At 38.9% G+C, this 21,653-nt stretch overlaps 1 protein-coding gene across 3 annotated transcripts in view; it reads left to right on the forward strand.

The window, feature by feature from the left end:
* cacna2d3a (calcium channel, voltage-dependent, alpha 2/delta subunit 3a) overlaps nt 1-21,653 on the forward strand; it is a 238,455-nt gene that overhangs the window by 96,097 nt on the left and 120,705 nt on the right. For all 3 annotated transcript variants that reach the window (XM_046871522.1, XM_046871523.1, XM_046871525.1), the window contains exons 6-8: nt 9,881-10,012; nt 12,131-12,191; nt 12,437-12,587. In XM_046871522.1, coding sequence (XP_046727478.1) covers nt 9,881-10,012; nt 12,131-12,191; nt 12,437-12,587 — 344 coding nt within the window. The remainder of the gene's footprint in view (nt 1-9,880; nt 10,013-12,130; nt 12,192-12,436; nt 12,588-21,653) is intronic.

Genomic DNA, 21,653 nt, shown 5'->3' on the forward strand with positions numbered 1-21,653 from the left:
TTGTTTAAGCCGCGGGGTTCAAAGTGTGGGGAAAAAGTAGAGGCTTATAGTCACTTTTGTTGCCAGCTATTTTGACAATAATCAGGAAAAAAATTTTACCAGTTCACTTTCACTGTTACATTATTATCATCTTCATTCAAGAATTTTTCTTTTTACTGCCTGCCCTCCTTTTAAGAATTCTCAGGAGACCTTTTTTCAACAATTAGGCTTTTATGTTATTTTTCAAACCATTATCGCTGCTGAAACAAACAACAGGGAGCTGAATGTAATAAAAAATTGTAACATATAAATAAATACAGTATTGACAGATGATGCTACATAAAAAAACAGAGTGCAACAGGCAATTCAAAAATAAAGAAAGAAAAAGAATAAAATGCACAAAACTTAAATTGTAAAGTAACTTTCGGCTTCTTCCATTAGGGGTCGCCACAGCGGATCATCCGTATTCATGATCCGCATGTTTGATTTGGCACATGTAAACGTGTAAACACCCAAGTACTTGTAGTTGTCCACAACCCCAACCTTCACCCCCATGAGGTTTCTTAGATACTGGGAAATATGAATTATGACTAGTGTGATAATTACAAGCACAAATAAAAATAAAAATTAAAAGTCTCAGCAATTTCTTCTTCTTGCGGTTGCTCCCGTTAGGGCTCATCACAGCGGATCATTTGTCTCCATTCCAGCCTGTTCTCTCAGTGGGTAGTTCAAGCTTTTTTCATTGATAATATATTAAACAGAGCTTAGTCACTGAAGAATAGTTTTCCATATCTGTTTTTCCGTCAAAGGAAGCACAGCATCATAGCACTTTAAACACAGGAAGCTGACATGCACCAAGCAATTACAAACTGTAAGAATATGGTTTAGTTATTGGAGATTTATTCCTTTAAACATACCAGAGATGTTAAAAAGGCTAATGCACAATTCTGTTGTTCCAAATTAAGATGACTACCTATGAAGATCTAACCACCTGAAATTACCATCCGCTATCAATGTAATAGTTTTGTTATGATAAAATCAACCCCAATCTTGTTTTTTCATGCTATTCCGTATAGTTTTTTCTACTTTCCTGTCGGGTGTGATTTCGCAAAAGTCCACAAAACATTGTTATCATCATATATTGTTTTGAATTTTGAAACTGAAACCTTGTATCAATGTCTTTTTATGTTTGAAAGAGAATGGGATGCCATTCTTAACCATGGTGGTCCATTTATACCAGCTGTTCATTCATGAGTTTGCAAGTATAGCAGTATTACTGTAATTATCAAACACATCTTCAGTCTCAGCTTGAAATACACAATACGCAGAGCTAAGTTCAGAAACCTGGTACAAACAAATGCCTGAGTTTAAGCAAAGATCTTTAAATATCAAACACTGAGGCAGTTGTGTGTCATACTGTATATTGGCCTAGAAGAATACACAGTATTCAGAAATCTGAGTAATGCTGCTATTCTACACTAAAATTTTCACACAATATTTAAAAGATTGAAGGCCTTTAAATAGAAAAAAGAATAACGCACTGAACATGTTTATTTAGTATAATTCAAATGGAAAGCTAGTGCACAAGAGCACTGTCTGTGAACTGGATAATAGCCTTCTGTCAGCAATTATTGTGATTATCATCTCCATAAAAGCATGCTCAGTATAACAATGATACTAACCATTCCAATCTGTATAATTAGTATGAAGAATAGTCTCTAGGTTACATATGTAACCCTGGATCCCTAAATGAATGAGATGCTGCACCAAAACGCTTTAGGAATGCTTCCACGTTGTACACGTGCTGAATCATGTATGTAATCAGTCCAATGGGAAGGTGCAGCATCACTGGAGGGGTGACATCACAACCAGGAAGCTAAACAGAGCACATGCTTTGAAAGTGAAGGAAGCGCTGCAGGGATGCTGGCAGTGTGGCATAGAGATGCAGCATCTTGTTCCCTCAGGGAACCAGGGTTACATACATAACCTAGAGACATTCCCTTTTATGACCTTGAGCTATATTAAAATGCTTTGCGGATGAGTGTCCAATCCTGCCGGACTACCCAATACCTGTCTAATGTAAAAGAGCACAGCTAGGTCAAAAGAGCAGGGAGCCAAAAGTGGCTCTAAGGTCAAGCCAAAACTTAATGAAGGTCATAGGGGCAGACAGCCTGCAGCGTTGCCAATGTCACAGAGCAAAGCTCTATAGGATAAGGCCGCCAAGGCCGCCACACTTATAGTACAGTGATCTCTGGCCAAAAGGTGCAGGGAACCAGGAAAAAATAGCCTCCACAATCCACCTGCTGAGGGTCGCCTTGTTCGCAGGGAGGCACTCTAAAGTGCCGTCATTTCCTGGATGCATGCGAGCACTGGACACTGCCATAGAGCTTCCTGGCCTGAAGGGGAGGATGGTAGAAAGCCTGGAGCATGACTGGTCAGGGGACAACCGAAGGCACCTTGGAATATACCCCGGATTGGGGTAAGGACAGCACCAGCTATGCCAGGGTAACTTCTGGAGAGATGGGGCCACAGAAGGGCCTGAATGTCCCCTATTGTGCGCCGAAGAAACGTATCAATAGCGGGTTCTTACCCAGCGAATGCTCAGCATTGGAGCATGACAGCCTTAAGCCGGACATTTGAGAGTGAAACCATACTGTTGCTCATAGATGGTCACCTCTTTTCTCAACCTGGCTTCCACTACTCTTTCCCATAACTTCATGGTGTGACTGATCAACTTTATTCCCCTTTAATTACTGCAGGACTGCACATCTCCCTTATTCTTAAAAAATGGTACCAGCACACCCCCTGTCTATTCCTCAGGCATCCTTTCACCTTTCAAAATTTTGTTGAACAATCTGGGTAAAAACTCCACTGCCCTCTTTCCTAAACAATTACATGCTTCTACCGGTATGTCATCTGGTTCAACGAATTTTCCACTCTTTATCCTCTTAATCACTGCTCTCACTTCCTCCATACTAATCCTATCTACTCCCTGCTTCATCAGCACATCCTTCTCAGCTCTGTCCCTCTGCCTGGCCAATTGGTACAAATCCTTCTCTTCTTCCTAAGTGTCTTACTTCTCATACAGCTCCTTATATGCCTTTTTCTTTGCTTTTACCATATCCTCTTTCACCTGGTGCCGCATCTGCTTGTATTCCTGCCTACGTCACTCATCACTCTGTTGATTTCAATTCTGTTTCGCCAAACTCTTTCTACTTATGCTTTCCTGCACTTGCTCATTCCACCACCAAATCTTTGTCATCCTTTCTCTTTCCTGATGTCACCAAGTGCCTTCCTAGTTGTGTTCCTTATTTCTGCAGTAGTTGCCCAATCATCGCCACCACTAAACCCCTGTCTGACCGCTTCCCTGAAACTTACTTAACAGTCTTCCTTCTTCAGTTTCCACCATCTTAAACTTTTTTCAGTCCTCACTCTCCTCCTGTCTAGCTGCACAGTCCCCTGCCAACAACTTACAGTCTCCAATCTCTCTCAGGTTGCATCTCCTGCATAGAGCATAGTCCACCGGTGTGCACCTATGTTCCTCCTTCTTTTTAAAATGACCAATCTTTCATTCATAGGTACACTGTCCACTACTTTATCGAACTCAAACCAGAATTTTGCCTTCTCCTCCATCTCATAACTCACTTGTGGAGCATAGGCACTGATAACATTTATCATCACTACTTCAACCTCCAGCTTCACGTTCATCACCCTTTCAGAAACTCTTTTCACCTCCATTACACTCTTACTGTACTCCTCCTTAAGGATTACCCATACCATTTCTCTTACCATCCACACCATGGTAGAACAGTTTACCAGCTTATATCAGCTACCTCTCTCACTTTACCAGTCATATTACCAACATGTAAAGTGCCCACCCTAATCTCCACTCTCCTCCACTTCTTCTATTCCTGCTGTCTCTGTAGACATCTTTCCCCTCTTCTTCTTCTTCTCCTTCTTCGGCCAACAGTAGCCCAATTTTCACTGGTACTTTGTTTGGTAACAATACCTGTGGTGGCTTTTGGTAACCCACACCTCAACCTATCCGGTATGAAATTTTGGTTCGTAATCTCCATATTGGACTTGGCACATGTTTTACACTGGATGCCCTTCCGAACGCAACCCTCCTAATTTATATGGACTTGGGACTGGCATTAAGTGTGCACTGTGCATGTCTGTCTGGAACTCAGATGCATAAACTAGGTTTCATCCCTGGTAATGCTCTATCAGGCATTTACTTTATTCCTTTTTAGTCTTTGCTTGTTTTGCAGGGATTGTGCCTTTGGTTTTGCATGCTCTATTAGATTCAGTTCAGGTGTTTGACTTGGCCATTGCAGAAAATTCCAGTTCTTTGCTTTAAAATGTTCCTAAATTGCTTATGAATCTGTTTACAGTCCAACTAGGCTATGCTGTGAATTATGATTTGACTCTACACACTTCATAATTCATTTAGAAGCTTTTTTTTTCAGCAGCCACATCATTGATTAATACAAATAAACCAGTTCTACTGGTAGATGTACAGTACATGCACTCACTATAAAGTTTGGTGGTATACTTTGGATCATGAATTCTTCCCTTCTTATCCCATCATTTGGATACTAGAGGCTTTTGGGAAAGTATACATTATTTTCTATATTTTAGGCTTTTCAATTGTTTATATCTTAAATCTGATGGCACAGATATGCCCACAGGTTGATGGGTAAAATTGTGGAGTTCTTTTATTAGAATGAAGGGTCAGCAGTGTTACATTCAGTTGTTCCAAACAGTTAATAAGTTGATAAGTAATATATTATATACAAGACAATACTGTGCTGTACCCCGTTTCTACCTTTTTCTCCGAACAAGAAATAATTAAAACAAATGGTAGCACAGGAGCTCTCAAGATGGATTTATTTTTTTTCTTGCTACTGTAATATTCCAACCCTTATTTGTTGTTAAGACCATTAAAAGCTTTATATTATACCATCTGAGCTTTTATCTTAGTGTTCTTGATATGGCCAACTGCTGTGAAAAGCTTTTTCTTCACCAGGGAAGGAATTCTTCTGTCATCAACAATAGGTGTTTTTGGTGTTCCTGAACTCAAATATGTGGCTCTTTTTTTTTCAAGAATGTACCAAACAGACATTTATTTCAGTGTAATTATGGCATGAATCAACTGCAGTGACTTCTCTGTAGATGTCATTTTGAGAGTGAACAGCAACAGATTCCAAATCTGAATGTCACAATTGAAATCCACTTACTTGTGAATAATGAAGGAATAACGCACATCTTGTGATGGAGCAGCAATAAACTGTTCAATTTCTTCCAGTCTGCACTTATGTAGCTCATATTTAACATTTATTATACTGTAGTAGACCTTACTATAAGTAATGTGTATATAGCCAAAGCAGCTTTCTATCTCTTTTTTGTCATTGCACAGGATACAACAAATAAATTAAAAATATATATATAATATAGTATTACAAATATAAACATTAGTAATCCATTAAAATATGAAGATATTGCAGATTCAAAAAGCTATTGCACTTTTAAATATTAAGGTATTGCACATTTAAAGTGTTTTTACCGATTTGAAATAAATAAATAAATAAATAGAAGGTAGAAGTCTGTGAAGTGTTTAAACGCAAGTGTAGTGCAAATTGTTCCAAGCATACACTGATGCTGTTTCTTGTTCTTCAGCTCTTTTAATGCCTCTGGGGTAAAAACTGTTCCTGAGTCTGTATGTGCTTGATGTAATGGGCCTTAAGCATCTACCTGAGGTTAGATCAAACATTGTGTCCAGGGTGGGTTGGGTCTTTCAGGATATTGTTCGTGCTGCTGTATCAGCAAGAGCTGAATAGTTTTTCCAGGGAGGGTATTAAGCACCCAATGATTTTTAGGAGGTGTGGATAATCCTCTGAAGGGCTTTCCTCTCTGCTGCGGAGCAACTTTTCTTGAGAATCCTCAGGAAGAAGAGTCGCTGTTGTACCTTGGTAACCGAAGCTATAGTGTTTGTAGTCTCAGGTAATTGTCTAATTATCATCTCAGAGTAAATGGACATGAGACTAGACAAGAGCTTCAGATAATGTTTACAAACATTTGAATGAAAATACAAAACTTGATTTTTTTGGTGATGAGAGCAGTCATAGAAGGATGCAAGATTGATATGACCTGATTCAATTAGTTAAAAAGTGAATATAATTTAATGATAATAATAAAAAATAAAAAAACATACTTTAACAATGAATGACTAAAGGCAATGATAATGCTTGTTAGTTTTTGTTTTTACTTAGAAACCACAGAATTACTAAATTATATAAACAAGGAATGTTCAAAACACACAGTCACCAAAACAAGTGTTTTACTTAGAAATTAGCTAGAAAGAATCAGTAGAAGGCAGGCTCTTTATAGTTATGGAAATATGTATAATTCAACAATGAGAAACAGCAGAAGTAATAATCTGGTTGATATCTGATGCTGTACATTTTTAGCAAAAATAAGCAGTAATAATTGGTTGTTTCCTACTTAAGGGAACAGCTAAATGGGTAATCTTTTATTAAAATACACACTGTACCAAATATCTTTTACAAATTTGATATTAAACATTACAACAGTTATTTAGGGACATATTCTGAATTTTAAAAAGAAGGAATTACTCATTTGATGAATGCTGTATTTTTTTTATTCTCTCTGCTTTTTTTTTATCTCTAGTTCTCCCTCATCATACTGGCTGTAATGGTTTTAACAGCAGCCTGAAGTCTTTTTAGGATCCTGGCACACAATTTCCATAATGATAAATGCTAAGCAGTAGGGAATCTCAGTTTTTGATGGCCGTACAAAGTGTACAACAAACGTTAATGTTTGCATGATCATGTAGATGATGCATTGATGCTGATGCTAATGGTGATGGAGTTTGCCATTAATGTGGGTATTTATGCAAAACATCCAATGATTTCATATTTTCTCAAAGAAGTTTTTGATATGGAAATATCCCTTCTTGATTATACTGATAGTCTTCTTTTAGATTCTTTCTTTCTTTCTTTCTTTCTTTCTTTCTTTCTTTCTTTCTTTCTTTCTTTCTTTCTTTCTTTCTTCACAATAATTCTTCTGAGACTGATGATTTCCCACCATTTGTCGATTTGTTGAATTGGCCAATGAGATTCATAGCACTCCTTTAGCATAGAGATTGGATTTGTGACTGCAGCACGACAAACATGTTTCTGATTATATATTCGTATCCCCAGTCTTATAAATTCTAGTTTCCTTCTCTACCAAGCCCTCATCTTTGAATGATAGTCAGAGATAGCCCTATTGTTAAGAGAGATACAGTTAAGAGTGTATGGTGGCTTTTGGATCTTCACTGAAAAGCTGGATTAGGTTTCAACTAAGTGTTTCCAAGATTTATGAGCTTCATGTACTTTTATTCAGCAAAGCTAGAATAAAAGCTGCTTGTGGTGCCTGTTCATTGCTTTACAGATGTCAAATTTGTTAGTTTATTTTTGTTTGCAAAAATGTAAGAGCATTAAAAGACATTATTCTGCAAAATTATTGTATAATATATAAGACTAATGAGCAAAGAGTACTTTATTAATCCCCAAAGGAAATATGGTGTTAAACACCATAGACAACAACAGCCTGGACAAACAAACTAGTACAACAAGGAGGGAAGTCATCAAAAGATTTTAAAAAGTCCATGAAAGTTTAATAGCATACATTATTTCTGGTTAATATTATACTCTCTAACAATAGGTAAGTAAATATGCAAATGTCATATGACATACACAATATTGACAAAACTTTAGGAAGATCAGATTTTCCAGCCATATGTGGTTTTTTTGTTACCACAAATTTGGAGGCGTAGGATGTCTTTGGTTGCGGTAGCATAACATTTTTCCCTCACTTGTACTATGAAACCCAATCCTGTTGCAGCATGACAATGCCACTGTACACAAAGGGAGCTCCATGACAATATGGTTTACATGGATTAGATCTTAAGTAGCCTGCTATAGAACTATAGACTTCAACCTTTCTGCTTTGTGATGAATATGAATGCTGACTGCAACCCAGGCTTTCTCACACTACATCACCTATACTACACTACATCAAGTCAGTAGCTGACTTGTGGCTAAATGAGCACAAATCTTCATAAGTGCTGGAAGTGTTTGGACCAGTATACCATATTGAAATATAATCTTTCTTTCCTTTATATATTAGAACATGGGAATGTGTTGCTAAACTTTGCATTAGACTTTACAAAATAGCAAGAACTGTCTTTTTGTAGAATTTCTGCTTAGATTTCACAAATCAATAAAAACATCCCAGCTATCATTGGGGTCTATGGAAGCCCAGTGTCTTCGGTGCTTACCATCTAAAATGTATGTCACCTGCAATGTTTTATGCATGGTTTAAGGGTAATAACGAAGATATTTGAAAATATATGCAGATAACATTCTAATTTAATCGTATCTCACCATGATCCAGATCTTCATTATTGCCTATATCCAAGTAAAACTGAAACTATAAAAAATATTTTCATAGGGCTGCAGTATGACAGTAAATATTTCTTGGTCTTACTCTCAAAGTTCAGGTCACCTTACCTTAACCTTTGTTCCATGGATAAAAGTGTTAGTCCATAGTAGATAGCCAGGAGAATATGTCTGCAATCACACTCTTTTGAACACACCTGGAAGCTTCTAGTTCAGCTGAGGCCTAGACTGGCTTTATACAGTCAATACAGTCAGTAATGTTTAATTTATTATATGGAAAAATGTTTATAGGGTTTATGGATGTGGTGAAAGAGGCAAATGTAGAGGACAGAGGGGTATAGAGGGGCTAAGGAGGTCTGGCAACCCCTGATGGGAAAAGCCAAAAGAAGAAGAAGAAGAAGATGGACAAATGTTTATAGACACCTTATAATAACCTCCACTCTTTTGGGAAGATGTTTCACCAGATTTTGGCACATGGTTGTAGATATTTATGCTTATTCAGGTATAAGGGTGTTAGTGAAGTTAGTTACTAATGTAGGGTGGGGAGGCCTAGGATGCAGCCAGCATTTCAATTTATCCCAGAGGTGTTCCGTAAGGCGAGATCATTGCTCTGTAAAAGGCCGCTACAAAGCATAGTCGTGAAGCTTTTTTGTGCACAAGAGCACTGCCATGCTGGAACCGGCTTGAGTCTCCTTGTTGAAGTAAAAAGAGAATGTCATCATACTACATCCAAAGACATTTTATTCAGTCAGGTGTTCCAACCATTGTGGTAACAGCTTGTAGAAGAGCCACAAATGTCTGGAAAAGTCTTTAGTTGTTTGTTATTATTATTATTATTATTATTATTATTATTATTATTGTTATTATTATCATTATCATCATCATTATCATCATCATCATCATCATCATCATCATCATCATCATCAGATACCCCTTAAAAATAGTTTTGACTAAATAGGGCCAGGTTATACGAAAAAAAAAACCCAACATAAAGTATTTGAAGAAATACATTCATATTGCGAATAAATACACCAGATGTATTGAAAGTAGTTTATCATGAGTGGGAGATATGACTGCTTATGTGATTATGCTAATTTGCAACTTATTAAAGCAGAGTTTCTAAAAAAGTTTAGAAAATGTACATTTATGCAAATTGTTTACAGTTTTTGTAGTTTTTAACATAAATTGCAAAATCACAATTTACTGAGAGTCAAGAAGGATTTAAAGTCTGAATGTTACTCTTTGCTTTTATGACATGATGAATATTCTGTGCACACTCCAATACAGTAAATTTATGGATTTTAAAGCATAATTGTTTATAACATTGCTATAGTCTCCTAAAAAGCATTTTGCAATATTGTTATTTTGCAATATTGAAGTTTATCTCAGTGCTTTTGCTTATGCTTTCTTTCTTTTTCATTCTTTTGTTTCCTTAGACTCAGCTATAGTGAATGGAGTGTACTGGTCTGAGGCCCTTAATAAGGTCTTTGTGGATAACTTTGAGAGAGACCCATCCCTCATATGGCAGTACTTTGGCAGTGCCAAGGGTTTCTTCAGACAGTATCCTGGTAAGGTTCAGGATTAATTTTAAATCAAGATATTGTATTGTAATTTTGTGACTAAAATATTCTTAACAAGCATACAGTATTAAGGACAAAGTGTGTTTTGTGTGTGTGTGTGTGTGTGTGTGTGTGTGTGTGTGTGTGTGTGTGTGTGTGTGTGTATGTGTGCGCACGTGAATGAATGGCAACTAAAGTGGTGGGGTGTAGCATGAGTGTAATTACCTTGCCAGACCTGTCTCCCTCAAGATAGGCAAATCAGACAACCCAGGAGGCCTTAGTCTCACTGAACACTAGCTGCAATGAAAAAAGACAAGTAGGACAGTTCATCGTTTTGAAGGGTTTGAAAGGTGGGGTTGTGTGCAATTTAAAGCGGTGCATGGAAAAAAAGTGCAGGAAAAACCTCAGAAATGCCAGGTATGCGATGTTCATGGTGCATGGAAAAAAAGAGCAGGAAAACCTCAGAAATGCCAGGTATGCGATGTTCACTTGTGTCCTTAATTAAACAGGAACTGTTTCCAGGAATGGCACAGTGCTGTGTGACTGTGTGTTTAAATCTGTGTACTGATGTAAATAAACTACAAGCAATAACACTTTCTTTTAGCCTACATCTTAGACGTAGAAGGAGGTTGGTAAGTTGTCTCCCAGGTGTGATGTAGAGCACATTAATATCCATGACCATCGACACGCCGTTGCATACAGATTTATAATAATAATTCTCATACAAATCTAAATTAATGTATTGGTTTATGTGAATGAATATTCTTAAATATGTGTCTTATGGACCTATTACCTCACTTTTTAAAATTGCTTGGACATTTACCCAGGCAGCTTGGTATTTTGAAAAAAGAGGTGCGTCACTGTGTTTTTCCAGTTTTGTTTATCACTGACTGATTGTTTGTGGTAAATGAAAATAAAAATTTAATAATTAATAAAATAGTTTGTTCAAACTTCTGGTACAGTCATGTTTCAACTGAAGAGTTATGTTATTTCTTTTGATTTAATACAACCCCATCTACAAAACAGTTGGGGAAAAATTAAAAATGTTAATAAAAGATTGCATGTATTATTTACAATAGAACAGAAAAAACATATCAAATGTTTAAAATGTGGAAATGTACATTTTAAGGAAAAAAATAAGACATTTTTTTCAATTTGTTGGCTGTGTAACTTAAAAAAAGTAAATGGAGGAACATTTTACAATTAATTAGGTCAGTAACATGATTGGGTGTAAAAAGTGCATCTTTGACGCACAGTCAGAGAAGTTCACCAATCTGCAAAAACAATCTGTTTACAAATTCTGGATACGTATTTTAATAATTCTCCTCAACATCAAATTGCTTAAACTCTGAATAACTCAGTCTGCATTGCATAATATCATCAAAATAATCTGTGATTGTGAAGAAATGTCTGTGCACAAGGGACAAGGGTGAAAACAATATTGGATTGCTGTGATCTTTGGGCACTGCATTAAAAACAGGAATGATTTTGTAAATCACAGCATGGGTTTAGAAACAACTCCAGAAATCATTGTCTGTGTCATCCACAAATGCAGGTTAAAACTATATCTTGCAAAGAAGAACTTATATGTGAACACGATCCAGAGATGACACCATTTAAAATTTACTGAGGCAAAGTGGAAAACTGTTATGTATTCAGAAGAATTAACATTTTTTGGAACCCTTGGGTTCTGTGTCCTGCAGACTAAAGAGGAGAGATACCTTCTGGTTTGTTATCAGTGCTCAGTTCAAAAGCCTGCATCTCTGATGGTATAGGGGAGAATTGGTGCATATAGAATGGGCAGCTGTCACATCTGGAAAGTCACCCTTAATACTGAAAGGTATATATAGGTTTTATAGCAACATATGCTTTTATCAGGCGAACCGTATTTAAAAGAAGAGGGGATAAAAAAAAAATAAAAAAATCAGAAATGTGATTGTAAAATAAAGATGAAGAGAAAAAAAAGAACAATTACAGGGTACACTTAACTGTTCTTTACTGTAGATTTCCTTATATATCTAAAATTATTATTTAACAGAATAATTTTGATCCGTTTTAACATTCTGCACTATGCAGATAGACTGTGTAGGGGTTAAAAGTTATATTGGTTGATTTATTATTGTATAGGTATAAAGTGGACACCGGATGAACATGGAGTTATAGCCTTTGACTGTAGAAATCGAAAATGGTAAGTATGGTTACATCTCTCATTGATATTATTTTACTACTACTACTAAAACAATACAATGATTTTAGGTTAGGCTTTGTAATAGGAATGCACATACTTGGCAAATGAACAGCTAACATTGTGGGTATTTTTTATATGTATGTTTCTGTGTGTGTGTGTCTGTGTATGTGTGTGTGTGTGTGTGTGTGTGTGTGTGTGTGTGTGTGTGTGTGTGTGTGTGTGTGTGTGTGTGGGTAAATATATAGGTATATACAAGCAGCTACATCACCTAAAGATGTGGTAATTCTGGTGGACGTGAGTGGCAGCATGAAAGGTCTCAGACTGACTATAGCCAAGCAAACAGTCTCTTCCATACTGGACACTCTGGGTGACGATGACTTCTTTAATATTATTGCTGTGAGTATTAAATATACAGCATTTGACAGATCCCCTCATCCATATCAATTTACAAAACATATTCTACCTGCTAGTACAGCTAGTTCTACCTTATCATTACTCTAAATGTATTAATTTTTTATGTTTTATGTACTAAATAAAGACAACTGTATAGACACATTAGGGAAGTTCATGCTGGGAAAGAGACAAATCTTTAATTCACTGTATCATAAGGGATGGTAGGTCAAAGTAAGTTAAAAGGAAAATTGGTGAAAATTGTTGTTTGATAAGTGCCTTCAGCTTGATGGGGGCAGCTACAGGAAGCAAGTGAAGTAAGCAAAGCAAGAGATGTGGGTGATAGTTATAAAGCTGCATTCTGGAATTCAGGGGGGGACCTGCAAAAAATGTAAGATCAAAAAACCAGCTAGAGGACTATCATCTGACAACTATCAAGCAGTGAGAATCAAGGCTGCAACATGCTTCCTGAGAGAACCATGAAACCAGACATTGCATCAAACTGCCCTCTAATGCCTACATGAGATACAGAGGAAGAGAGAGTGTCTAAATAACTGACAGGGGAGAGAATAGCATCATACCCCCCCATTCAGAGAGCACAGCCAATTTCACTCTCTTGAATCTTAGATGGACGGCCAGGGCATCATAGGATTGTCACCATTACAATTTCATCTTGAGCTGTCAAAGGACTGGCTAAGACACCTACAGGGCTTAGTCAAGTTAGCAACATGATGAGAGAATGGTAGCTTTGTCCAGACATACTTTGTCTGGACCCACCACAATGAATGTACCAATGATTTTTGTAGGGAAGAAATTGATCATAACTAAAGAATAAAACTACAGTGTGAAATTTTAAAAACACACAACACAAACAGAGCATAGTTTATTACTAAATTGCATTGGCAAGGATAATGTAAGATTTTACCTAAAATGTATAAAGTCAAGATGTATAGTAATATGGGTTAACTACTTTAGGTTGTTATTCTTAAAAGCATTATATCAATAACACATGGGGTAATATTAATTATCTAAATAAAGCTGCTTCTGAAAAAAAAAAAAAAAACAGTCTCTACGTGGTATCATAGGATGTTTTTCTAATCAGTTTAAATCACCCCATATTTTTGGTAAGCACAAACCTATATGCATCCAACCAGGGGCGTAGCCATCATTTAAAAAGTGGGGGGGACGAAATGTGTAGTGTTACCTGTTTTTTTTTTTTCCTCCACTAAAAAAGTGAGGGGAACAAATTAACTTTTTATAAAAAGTCCCCCATGTAAGCTACGCCCCTGCATCCAATGACACAAAGATAAAATAACTATCCATTCCAAAGGAAATTATTTTGCCAGAGACTACTTTATAGTACAAGTAAAAATAAATGTAGATGAAATATGATTGAAAAATAAATTAAATATTGTATATCCAAATATATTTAAAAAATACTATTTATATACAATTCATTCAACAGGTATTAGATTTTCATTCATTTCTTAATATTTGGTAAGTAATTTATCCTGGTCAAGGTGAATTCAATAGTTGGAGCCTCACACATGAGGCAGGAATACAGTACAGTCTACCCCGATAACTCACGGTTCGGAACTCGTGGCTCGGAAAATTCGTGGGGTCTCATTTAGAACCTAACTAACAGCAAGTTGCAGATTATCTTAAAATTCGCGGGAATCTGCAGCGGGACCAAATGTTCAAGAATTTTAGGAATAACATTTGAAACTATGTTTTTACAAACAAATTACATAAAAAATTTTAAAACACATTATAGTATGAAATTGACATTATGTCCAGATGAATTCATTAAGGTACCATAGGGGCTGCGTTGGGTGCATCCACAATTTAATCCTGGGGGTTACATTCTAAGATCGGGGGACCACTGTACACTCTAAATGTGATGCCATATCAGTCCACCACAGGGCACTATGCACAAATTTACATTGTCATTCACTCATTTACATCAACAGCAATTTAAACTAGCCAATGTATTTACTAGTTTGTTTTATATAGTTAGGAGAAAACTCAAATGGAGAGTTTTGAAAGGTTTAAACAAAATTTAGAAGTTAACTATATTTTTGTGACTTTGAACACTAGATTTTAGCATAAGTTTTGTTAACAGCATAAAGAGCTTTTGAAAATGTTGATCATCTTGGTATCTGATCTGAACTCCATGTCACAAACCCCAAAAGCCAAGACACGCTCATTGGTATTCTGTTAAAATATGTGGAATGTTGTTTTACTGTCAGGAGTTTAATTCTTTAACGACATGTGAGGAGTGTTCAATGAGCAGCCACATTTCTCAGTTATCTGGAAAGAACAGATTGTATGTTATCTTTTGACACAGGAAATCAAAGTGATTTTTAAATTGCTTGACTAACACAGAAGTCATTAGTGTTCAGGACCCACTACCCCTGCCATTTTTAAACTAACCTGATAGTATGAAGAACAGTAAAGAGTTTAATAAATAAAGCCTTTTGCGAAGCCCTGATGGTGTGTAGTGAATGTTAAATGTTTGGAAACATTTAGTCTTTTTATATTGTTTTTGAGAGACAGGCATGTTCCTTTTGTGCAACCTTTCAGGTAAAAGGCAAAATTGGACAGTAAATGACTAGAAGAAACTTTTGTGGATCAATAAGTCCACATTTGACATTTTAGGATCGAACAGAAGAACTTACATGAGAGGAAGAACAGGATGGAAGATGTTAGCAGACTGCTTTACATTCAAAGTCAAACCTGGAGGTGAAAGCCTAATAGTTTGTGGTTGTTTTTGAGCAGAGAAGGTTTGAAATGTATTTTGAGTTAAAGGAATACTGAACCAACATGGCTACCATTCTATATTTTAACACCATACAATTCAGGAAGTCAGGTATGGCAGAGAGGTATGTGAGGGTGGTGCAGGACATGTATGAGGACAGTGTGACAGCAGTGAAGTGTGCAGTAGTAATGACAGCCTTCAAGGTGGAGGTAGAACTGCATCAAGGACCAGCTCTGAGCCCTTTCCTCTTTGCAGTTGTGATGGACACATTGACAGACGGGGTCAGACAGAAGCCTACATGGACTACGATGTTTGCAGATGATATTGTGATTTGTGGTGAGAGTAGGGAGCAGGTTGAGAAGAGCCTGGAGAGGTGGAGGTACCTGTGGTGAGACCTGACAACACAAAGGTGCCCTGTGATAAGAAGGTGAGCCGGTAAAGGCAGTGTGATTCTCTGGGTAATTGTGGGTAATACTTCAGGGTATTCACTAGACATATTTCCTTATGGCATGTGCTCAATTTAGAAGCATGATGCTGCCTGTGTTACTGCAAAAAATGTTCAGGCATAGTTTATTAAAGGTGTGCAGGCAGTTCAGTGTGTTCATTTTCTCCAAATTCCCAGGATCTGAATCTGATTGTGCATCTGTGGGATGTGCTGAAAAACATCTCCAGGTAACGTATGTAACCATGGTTCCCTGAGTTAACAAAATGCTGTGTCAACAATGCCCAAAAAGCTAAAAAAGCACATGGAGTGAAGCCGGTGCTAGCTTCTGAAAACGGAAGGAAGCGCTGTAGGGATGCTTGCAGTTTTACCTGGAGACGCAGCATCTCTTTCCCTCAGGGTACCATGGTTACATAAGTTACCTGGAGATGTTCACTTTTAGGAACTCGAGCTGCATCAAAAACGCTTTGGGAACAAGGGTCCAATACCGCCAGACTGACAGACCTAGTGTGGAAGAGCACAGCTAGGTTGAAAGACAGAGGGGCCAGAAGTGGCACTGAGTCGGTGAATAGGCCAGTAAGTTGCTGAATAGGCCAGTCTAGGCACTCGAGGGGCATCCAGCAGGAGAGTCATAAGTGCCTCTCAGCAGACACAAGGGCGACCATAGAACGGCCAACGGTCACAGCGGTTTGTTTTGAGGCCCTCAGAGCCGGATCCGCTGCACGCCGGAGCTCCTGGACCTCTTGGCTACCTGAGATGCCCCCCACGTCCAGCTCTCGCAGCAGGTAGGTTTGATAGGCCTGCAGCACTGCCATGGTGTGCAGACACGCTGCAGCATCTGTGTTTTGAGGGACGATGGGACACCTGGGAGAGATAGTTGGCCAGCGTCCCTTTAACCCGGGGCACCGAGGCGGCGCTAAAATGGCTCAGCCCAGGACCTGGACAACTCAGGGTGCAGGTCTGGAAAGAAGGGCAAACCCTGACATGGAGGTTGTGATGCAGGTTGCAAAAACCGCTTGTCAAACTTGCTAGACAGGCGAACTTTCTGCACATCGGCATCTATATACCACACAGGCTCGCAGAGCATAGCTCCCCTCCTCGGATGAAGAAAGAGGAGCTAAAAGCCCTCATCACAACGGAAAGAAAACGCAGAGAGGCATGCTTCTGAAGCTTGCTACCGAGTGCTGGACCAGGCAGGTAAGAAGGCAGAAAGGGACAAGCCCGTCTCCAGACCCTCTGTCAGGTGCGACCCCCAGGAACTAGCATGTATCCCCTCCACCCCCCCATAATATAGCAGGGGCAGATAGGAACACACAGCCGATAGGTGTGTTTCTGCTTGCTTTTATTTCAAATTTTTTTTTTCGACATTTACTACTTACTATTAAGACATACACACACAGAGTGCTTCATGAACAAACAAAAGCTAATGCTGGCTTCACGCCATGTGCTTTTTCTAGCTTCCTGGTTGTGATGTCACCCCGCCAGGGATGAGCGCTTTTCATTGGACTGATCAAACACGTGATTCAGAATGTGGACAATGCTGAAGTGTTCACAAAAGTTGATGTTAAATTCCAATACTAACTAATATAGACAACGGTTGGATCCTCTTTTCTGAAAATAAAAACATACATTAGTTTAACACTCGTCAACACACAAGACCAATTGAGGCTGCCTAAGTTACATGAAAATGGATTCAGAAGTTATACTTTTGAGCAGTGTTGGGCAATAACGCGTTACTGTAACGCAATTACTTTTGAGAGTAACTAATACTGTAACGCATTACTTTTTAAACAAATTAACTCCGTTACCGTTACCGTATGGTGCATTGTCCGCTTTTTTTTTTTTTACTTTTTTAATCAATTCATTTTGGCTGAAGTGTAGCCTACAGCCTAACCTGTTTACAGCAGCGACGCATTGTAGGATTGGTGGGTGCCAACCTCTGTAAACTGCGGGCATGTTTCTGTTTATTCAAGTATGTGCGGCAGTATTGGCGAGTCAAGGCGAGAGCAAGACGAGTTTCTCAAAGTTGAAATATGCTCATTATTTCACTTTAGTTGAGCATAAAGACAAAAACTTTTTAGTCAAATGTAAGCTGTGTCTTTCTGATTCGAAGGTCGTATCTCTGCGATAACAGCAACTCCAGTTTGTCGAAGCCTCCAGAAACTACATGCCTCGACAAAGCTAGAAGCTAACCCGGTGTTATGTTGTACATTGTTGATAGTTTTCATACTTAAGCTGTGAAAGGAAAATTTTTAAGAGCTCAACACAACATTTTTTATCATGCAGAAGCCACTTTAGCTTTTGATTCTGAATACATTATTCAGCTTGTTTTGTTATTTATTTCAGAAATCCTTGTGATATATTCATTTCGTGCTGGTCTGACTTTTTAAAAATTACTTTGTGTTTAAGTCAGTTTTGTGTTTGTATAGACCATAATGCATAAAAGGGCATTAATGGGAACATTAAAGAATGTTCTTTAAAAAAGTAACTGAAAAGTTACTTTTAACAGTAACGCATTACTTTTTGGTGTAAGTAATCAACAAAGTAATTGAGTTACTTTATGAATGAAGTAAATAGTTATAATTTCTTAGTAACTAGCACAACAGTGCTTTTGAGTATACCTAATACATCTTAAACACTTACTCAGTTTAACATTCAGATGATCTTAAATCACTAAATTAACACCTAAACAACTTCAAAATTGAGATAAATAATTAAAACGTACTATTTATTACCACTTTATCACATGTATATATTTATATGGCATATGATGAACTCGACTTTCCTCTGCACATAAAAAAAAAGAACAAAAGAAAAAACTTTTATTCAACATTTGGAACACATGACATTAAAACAACACTATGATCCTATTCTTCTAATGAAACACATGTGCATGAGTAATAAATACATTTTAAAATAATAAAAGTGAACAAAACTCACTCTGATGCTTTACGCTCGCTTCAGAAACACACAGCAGGCCTACGATGCACTGTTCCGCCCCCCACTCTTTTCATTTAACAAAATACATTTTTTATATATATATATAGATTTGCTGATCACCAAAACACTGAGAATGGATTTTAATGTCTACAATTCATCATTTGAATACCAGCCAAACCATGTTATAAAAATATCATGCTGCTCACACATACTATTGCAAGACTTCCCGATAGTCACACAGTCAAATTTCTTTAAAGGCCAGCATAACAGTTTACAAAGGGGTGAGAAAACATTCATAAAGGCTGTATATGTCTTAACCAGTCTTAAGATTGACATGTCACATTTTCACCTGGTTGCATAACTGAAGCAGCAGAATTATCTTTGTTTTGAAAAAAATAACTATATTATAGCAAAACGTTAAAAAATCTATGATAATTACTGTTGCGGATTGTCCGCTGTTACTGGTGATTGTGTTATTGACCGCCACAGAACTCTGGTCAGGGAGTTTGAGTCATCAGATAGAGTTTAGCCATTTATTGCGCAAGAATAACATTACACACAGGGTCATGTGTGCAAGGTAGTTTAGCTTCACAAACTTTTCTTGCACTCTAACACGGCATCACCTGCAACATCGAGAGTGCCACTGCGCCTCGACTGCGCAATTTGTGCGCCGCTGCCTATGCTCAGTGCGCCCGTGTCTGAGAAGCCGAGTTTGATATGGCTTTATGCCACTTCTGTCGAGTTTGAAGCATTGGAAGGTAGTTTCTGGTGAAACTTATCCAGAATTGGTCAACAATGTTCTGACAGTGACGCCACCTCCGCCGCCCCATTTCTCCTGGAGCATAAGCCACTTGTGGAAGGGATGCATCCCGCCGCCCCATAAGGAGAAGGTTAGGTGTGACTGGGTCAATGTCAGCTACGTCGGTGGAGGCATATCCTAGTGGTTTTGAATTAAGAATCCCCTCCACTTCCACTAGCACTGTGGACAAAACATCCTCGGTCACTGCTTGACCACCTACAGCTACCTGAAGAGCACTCTTCACGGAGCGGACCTCCCGTTCCCATACACCACCAAAATGTGGAGCACCTGGTGGGTTGAACCTGAAGCTGATTTGGTAGTCTGCAAGGCGGTTCTGGAGTTCTGGCTCCATACTAGAAAAGGCTTCCCGCAATTCTCGTTCTGCTCCACGGAAGTTGGTGCCACAGTCTGACCGGATCTCCTTTGGTCGACCCCTCCTGGCTATGAATCTACGGAGTGCAAGAAGGAAGGCATCCACATCTAGTGCATTCAGGAGCTCAATGTGAACTGCCCTTGTCGTGAGACACTTAAAGATAAGGCCCCAGCGCTTCTCATTACGCCTTCCTATTTTAGTCAGGTATGGGCCGAAGCAGTCCACTCCTGTTGAGTAAAATGGTGGACAGAGCAGTCGGAGGCGTTCTGGTGGCAAATCAGCCATTTGTGGGACCTTCGGTTGGGCTCTCCATCGCTGGCAGGCCAGACAGGTAAGTTGATGATGCTTGATTGCCTGGCGTCCCTTAAGAATCCAATACTGTCTTTGTATCTCAGCAAAGACTCTCTCGGCTCCTAAATGTAATAGCCGCTCATCAAAGTCTTTAATAAGGAGCTTTGTGATTGTTTGTTTAGGGTCCAGCACAATGGGGTGAATTTGTTCTGGTTCTGAGTTGGCCATCCTCCGTAGTCTCCCCCCAACCCTGATCAGCTTGGTCAGTGAGTCCCACTCAGGAGCAAGTTTTACCAGACGACTGTGCCTGGGAACAGGTTTCTGGGCTTCCAAAGCTGCTACTTCTTCTGGAAAGCTCTGAGCTTGGCATGATCTCAGCAGAAAAACTTCAGCTTCCCTGATAGTCATGGGTACATCACTAGATGTGGCTGGCCCCTGACAGGTCTGTTGAGTTGCTTTCAGCAATTCCTGCCAGGTCCTGAATTGGGTTGCATCTGGGAGACTAGAGTTAGCATCAACTGTCATTATTGAGTAACAAGATGAGCCCTTCAGTTCAGACACCACTTTAGAAGGGGTGACTTCTGGTCTCTTAGGCCAGTGTACTGGGTCCTGCTTCAGAAATGAAGGGCCTTGGCTCCACCGGCTAGGTTCTGACAGTTCTTGGAGATTTTTACCCCTCGTTATGTCATCTGCAGGGTTATCCTGTGTATTAACATATCTCCATGACCTGTGGTCTGTTAACTCCTGTATCTCTGAGACTCGTGTCCCCACAAACACCTTGTACCGGCAGGAGTCTGATTGGATCCACTCCAAGACAGTCATCGAGTCTGTCCATAAGATGGTCTGGCTGATGGAGATTGTCAGCTCCTCCCTCACCACTTTGGCTAGTTGAGCCCCAGCCAAAGCAGCACAAAGCTCCAAGCGTGGTATGGACTGCTGCCTCTTAGGAGCAACTCGAGATCTGGCCATTATAAAGGAGACATGGATGTCACTGTCCAGGTTAACCACCAAATATGCCACTGCCCCGTATGCCCTTTCTGAAGCATCACAGAACACATGGAGAGAACTGGGCTGCACCACTGAAGCTAGGGACGCTGGTGAGTAACAGCGAGGAATGGCTACCTTACTGAGATGTACGAGTTCACTCTCCCAGTTAGTCCAAGCGGTCCGAAGCTTTGGCGGTAGGTCTGGATCGTCCCAATCTCTCTTTTTAGCCCATAACTGCTGAATGATTACCTTTGCTCTGGTGGTAAATGGTAGTATAAATCCCAGTGGATCATACTGGGATGCCAACACCTGATAGGCGGCTCTCATGGTCAGTGCTTTGTGATCAATAGGCCGGTAATGGTAGCCGAGAGTATCAGCTGCACAGTTCCACCTGAGGCCTAATGCAGGCTCCAGTGGGTCATTGTGGGTTTGCAACAACCACTGCTCTGTAGCAGAAGACCGTGCTTCAGGTGGAAGATGAG

The sequence above is a fragment of the Silurus meridionalis genome, chromosome 17 (assembly GCF_014805685.1).
Source record: "Silurus meridionalis isolate SWU-2019-XX chromosome 17, ASM1480568v1, whole genome shotgun sequence".
NCBI classification, from domain to species: Eukaryota; Metazoa; Chordata; class Actinopteri; order Siluriformes; family Siluridae; genus Silurus; species Silurus meridionalis.